This window comes from Rosa rugosa, chromosome 5 (genome assembly GCF_958449725.1).
Source record: "Rosa rugosa chromosome 5, drRosRugo1.1, whole genome shotgun sequence".
Taxonomy (NCBI): domain Eukaryota; kingdom Viridiplantae; phylum Streptophyta; class Magnoliopsida; order Rosales; family Rosaceae; genus Rosa; species Rosa rugosa.
Window position 1 is genome coordinate 9,189,859 of NC_084824.1, and position 5,582 is coordinate 9,195,440.

Sequence of the window (5,582 nt, forward strand, 5' to 3'; positions counted from 1 at the left end):
GGGTAACCGTTGCTAATTATGCTGGGCTGTATGTACAAGTCCCCGAAGTCCCCAGTCAAGAAGGTTTTCTTGCGGGGTTGATACCAAAGCGTTGCTTTGTGCCGTATTGCGAGCATAATTAGTGCGAGTGCATCGTCCATCTAAAATTGGTCGGAGCGAGCGCTTATGCCCTTTCGGGTGGACTCCTGCTAGGCCCTCCAAGGAGTCCCCGACTCCTGGCTATAGACCTCCGTATGGTCGGAAAATTGTTTGATGAGGGGAGCTGCGTTTAAGCAGTGGGTGTTAGGTAGCGAACCTAATCTTTGCCACGGATTTACAAGGTAGTGTGGTCAATTTGAATGCAAGCTCTCGATCAGAGGAATAACAATTGCAGGCCAGAGAATTGAGAGTGAAGTCGGAGGCCGATCGATTCTGGCCTTCTAGGTAACTGATGATGAATGAGAGAGAAGAAATTTTTTTAAATTCTTCATTTATTTCTCTCTCTGACTTATAAAACCATTTAAATTAATTATTTTATTCATATTAAATCATAAATCAAATAATTTTTTTTTTAGGGGCACATCAGTCATTTTGCCCTCATTTTCAGCCTCACGTGACTCACACGTGGTCAACTTGACGGTTCTGTGACGGAAAGTTGACGTAGGTACTACGTTGACAATAAAATATAAGTCCAGGTATCACATTGATACGTTTTAAAGTTCAAGTATCACTTTAACAGTCCTCAAAGTGTCCAGACACTGTATGTGCATTTTTCCCATATGTGAAACACACTCGATCATAGTTGACCCGCTTTGGTAGTTGTGCCATCTCTGTAGTAGTTGGCATAATCTAACTTCAAGAATTTAAGAAAATATATTTTCATTCACTTATATAAGAAAAATGGTTTAGCCATAAACCCGTGAAACCACCATGTGGTTGTCATATTTCATTTTGACAAACAAGGTGAGCCCAAAATATAGGAAAACTTGATCTCTAAGATCAAAGAAGTTACCGCCTGAACATAGGTAAAATGTTTAATTGCAAATTGCAAACAAAAACAGGAATAGTGCTAAATAACAACATTCATCAACAACTGTAGAATAGATCAAGTCCATATGAAGTTATGAACAAAGGAAATAGTGCATAAAAGAAAACCAAATCCAAAAATTCTTAATAGTGGCAACAAATGAGTGTATTTCATTGTTATCAAGAAAGAACAGGTTTACAACTCAGAAAACCAATGACTACAATATGTAATGGCCTGCTAAATCCAACTAGATCTTTGCGTAAAAGGAAATGTGAGTAGGCTCCTACTCGCAACTCGACAAATTAGCTCGGTGGGTAACATTGGTTTTCTCAGAATACAAATAACAAAAAAAAAAAAAAAAAAAATCTCTTGTAAACATAATTCATAACTATCAAAATCTTTGGACTGTTCCAAGATCCATAGCCAGTTCCTTCTTTCCACAGCAAGCTTTCGAAAATCAACAACCAACCTCACAAGAAGAAACAATTCTGACCATGTCCTTAACAGAACGAATGAACAAAACAAGCATAAGCTCTTAGTGAACTGCCTTTTGTCTATCACAACCATCTTCATACTCCACCTGATCAATATTGAAGAGATTTAGATTAGATATAAAAGATATGGCAGAGCGAGTTATTTTGGGTCAGTTTTCAGGTTTATGGGTCAGTTTTCAGGTTTATTTTATAACACGTCATTTATATGTATATAAAGACTACTAATCAATTGCTAAAGAAACAGTGAAATAGGGATTTGACTTACGTAAAATACAATCTACTATCAAACTGTGATCATTTAATCCAATACCAAGAATACAAAAAGATGATTTTGTTTAGCAGTCTTAAAGTGACAGTGCCACTAGTTTCAAATTAAAGCGATATATCAGCACTTTTAACTCAAGAAGAATGTGAGATGTCTATGCTGCAACCAACTAAAGTACTCCAGTAATTTTGTACCCTTCACATTAATGGCATTTAATTTCTCATCAATAATAACCATTCATTGTCTCATAACTTGTTAGAATGATTAAACTAAAGTACGTTAATATTGACAAGGTAGCGGACTAGAAGAGACATAACTAGCCATTACCTCAACAAGTACCCTAGGTTTCTTCGATTTGGCAACAGCTCCATCTTTCTCAAACTTTCGAGACTTTCTCCCTCTCTTGCCAGTACCTGCTTCTGACTCTACATCCATTCCAACTGCACCATTAAGATGTATTCAGTCCATTTGATACAGACAGACATATGATTTTTCCCGTAATTGTTTATGCAGAAAAGAGAAAAGAACCTCATAACTCATTTATCTTTTTACTCAAAAGTCAAACCACCAGACTTTCACATATGGTATGAACACTGGGGTTATGCAAATTTAGTATGGAGTATAGACTACGCAAACATCTACTTTCTACAGTATTTGTGTATATAATTTAGCTCTACCACTATCATCATCTGCATGAGAATAGTCCATTGCATGACCACCCAGATCTTCAATATCATCCTCCTCTTCAAGCTCGTCATAACCTTCAACATATTCTATCTCACCATCCTGCTTATTCCACGAACAAGAGTATTTAAATGACCATAAAATACAAATCTAAATCTTTAAGAAAAGCCTGCAATCAAATATATCACATCTACATACTAGAAATGGAGATACTTGCTCATCCTAAAAGAAGGCAATAATAAGATTGCACATGAATACCTCGTATTCTTCTTCTTCTTCTTCTTCTCTTTCAGTATTCTGTTCTTCCCCTTCAAGGACTTTTTGGTATTTATCAAAAGGGTAATTATATATATCTTTATGTAGATCACCATAAACTCCATTCTTAAGGCGTTCTAATAGTTCTTTCTCAATGCTCTGCGGAAGAATAGGACGTTAGGAGAGCTAGTGGAAATAAGATATACATTTAGTACATTTATGGTGTGTAGCAGTAGCATAAGTTATGACCTTATCCAAAACTGCAGCTTTTTCAGCCTTCTCCTCTCTTCTAGCTTCTCTCTTTATTTCCTTCCTTGGTGTTGTCATTATTTTCTCCCTGTTAAACAGAACAAAAGAATGCAACGTCAATGGGTGAATATATTAATGTCAAGATTACAAGAGTGATAAAACTAGTGCTGTGAACTCTGAAGCCATTCTTCCGGGCAATTTTTCTTTGTTTAAAGTACTAATTATTATTATAAAGTGAGGAGCTATGGAAGGAAGTAATTAGAAAATCAGATGATGTATACCTTGTTTTCAAAGCAAGCTTCCTCATGCGTATCCGCATCTGAGTCATTTTAGTGAGCCGTTGCTTTGTTTTATGTACAAGAAACTTAGGCCAATACATCTGTCCATTCAGAAAGGCCATGGTGATTAACAATATCAAGATCTATAGCTCTGGATAAATAACACAAAATGAGAGACAAGATTTTCAATACCAGATGTTTGTCGATGATTTCAAGTGCTTTCTCATAATTCCTGGGCAACTTAACTCTTTCCCACAATTTGTTTGGCATATGAGCTCTTTCTATAGTTTTCATATAAAGATAGAAGACTCCTGCAGGACACCAACAAAACCACATAAAAGATTATGATCATTGCTGGTAGTGTATGAATAAATCCGTTGATAACAGATATGAACACAACCCTATGAACGGATTATGCACCCACGATTTGTTTGGTTTTGGTAAAGCTATTTCTATAGTATTCATATAAAGATAGAAGACTAATGATCGGTAGCATACATAAGCAATGATGTTATTAGCAACATAGAAGAGAGTTCTATTGAGTATTCTCTCAATCTCCCTTGACTGAAGAATACATGAATGCTGAATCTATAAACCCACAGATCTCATTTCGTCAACACAAGCATATGATGGGATAGAGTCTATTGTATGAATCAGTAGCACCACAGTAGAAATTTTTAAGTAAAATCATACTGACAAGAAGCTAAATGTAAGCTTCCAGTGGCCTGCAAATGACACTGCAGATTGTTTGATCTCTTATATTGTAGTTTCGAGTAGAAAAAAAGCTGCATCCAGCATTTTCCAAATCCTTTTTGTTAACAGACAGTATCAAGTGATGGCATTTCTATGGATGAAAGGTTTTGCGGGTTTTTTTGGTGACTAAGGAGATACTAATGTCCTGCCTGGCTCATTATTGGAGGTCATCATTTGTAAAGAAGCTAACATATCACTATACCGAAAAGAAAGTAGATTTACTTTAGTTGGTTTAACTAAAGGGGTTGTCCAAAATAAAAGAATGAACATTGGTTTAAACATCTGCCCCTTTCCTCATTCTACCAATTAGTGTTCCGAATCGAAAACCGGACTTCTTAGCTCTGGCTCCTACCTATCATTCAACATCTAATATTGTGCACAGAAAGATTTAAGCAAATAGAGGCAACCTAAAATTGCACATGCAGTCGATCCTAATACATATGAAAGATGAGAAATTTCTTAAGAGAACAATAAAAACAAGAAACAAGTACCATCGTGGTCGCGAATGGTAGCGTAGCGACTATTGGCCAGAGGGCAAGAGCTCCGATTACAAATCCCGGTGACGTTATAAGGGTTTCTACAGAAAATCCCGGTTTCGATTCTACCAATGCCAAAAGGGACAACCCAATTAGAAATCAAATTCTTTAAATTGCACTGCACGAAGTTTAGAGACAGGGGAAGAAGAAACGACGACGTACTTGGACATGAAGCTGCAGTGCTTGTGCCTGATGACCTGCCATATGACCTCGTCGTGCTGCATATTTGATCAAATCCGTTCAATTTCTGAGATTAAGCGGTTGATTTCCGGGAGATTGAGGTTTGGGCGAGCGGGCTAGGGTTTTGGAGGCAGGCAGTGTCACCGTTAGCATATTGGGGGGAGCTGAAGACAGAAGACGCTCGATACGACGTCGTGTAAAAATGTTACCCTCAACTCTTTGTTGACCTAGCTCGTCTTGCGATCTTTTTTTTTTATTTAATTCAAAATGAAAATTTTGATTTTCTTGAATAACGTAAGAATCGGCCGTTGTTCCCTAGATGCTCCATATAATTTTATTATTGTTCCCTTCTTCCACTTAGAAGTTTATTTTGGAGTTTGTCAAATGATTTCGAAAATTCAATGAGATTCCTCTCTTGTATTTGCTAAGTTGCTCTGATCTTTCTGACAACATTGTCATTCCTCATATATTATGATAAAATTTGAGCCCTAAACGACATGACATATGATATAGTTCCTAATTCTAAAAAATCATTGTAAAGAGGGACATAACATTTAACATTGCATATGCCATATAGATCATTTGAAATTAGAATTTTATTATAGATATTTAGGATGAGTACGTATTATATTTGATCACCGTTATAAAAAATACATGAGTTCGGTGAAATTTTCAAAAACTCAATTTAGAAAAATGCTCTCTCCTCTAACTCTCGCAAGAGAGGTATCTCGACGGCAACTGGCTCTGTCTGGTGGCAGTTCGTTACCTTCGACGGAGAAAAGTGTCTGTTCACTTTTCTTTTGTCTACTTCTTGGTGGTGATGGCGATGTTCAACGACGCTCCTTGCTCTTGGGCTGCAGCTTATTTTTCTTTGCTATTATC

General features: G+C 36.7%; 1 protein-coding gene across 2 annotated transcripts; it reads right to left on the reverse strand.

Annotated features, from left to right (window-relative positions):
* Positions 1–1,123: 1,123 nt before the first annotated feature.
* LOC133709552 (uncharacterized) lies at positions 1,124–4,920 on the reverse strand. Of its 2 annotated transcripts, none has more exons than XM_062135330.1 (9): positions 4,683–4,920; positions 4,476–4,585; positions 3,424–3,542; positions 3,235–3,332; positions 2,954–3,041; positions 2,708–2,863; positions 2,443–2,554; positions 2,093–2,205; positions 1,124–1,586 (listed from the first exon to the last, which is right to left on the reverse strand). In XM_062135330.1, the coding sequence occupies exons 1-9, from the start codon at positions 4,742–4,744 to the stop codon at positions 1,542–1,544; spliced, it is 903 nt and encodes a 300-aa protein (XP_061991314.1). In that variant the 5' UTR covers positions 4,745–4,920; the 3' UTR covers positions 1,124–1,541. The 2 variants fall into 2 exon arrangements, with proteins under 2 accessions (XP_061991314.1, XP_061991315.1); XM_062135331.1 differs by having other exon boundaries at positions 2,443–2,551; positions 4,683–4,916.
* Positions 4,921–5,582: the final 662 nt, after the last annotated feature.

Excerpts from the sequence above, each read along its gene's own strand:
- LOC133709552 (XM_062135330.1), bottom strand. The coding sequence starts at position 4,744 with ATGCAGCACGACGAGGTCATATGGCAGGTCATCAGGCACAAGCACTGC. Across the intron at positions 2,864-2,953 it reads AAGCTGCAGTTTTGGATAAG|AGCATTGAGAAAGAACTATT; the intron begins GTCATAACTTAT and ends ATTCTTCCGCAG. Across the intron at positions 2,555-2,707 it reads AAGAAGAAGAAGAATACGAG|CAGGATGGTGAGATAGAATA; the intron begins GTATTCATGTGC and ends TCGTGGAATAAG.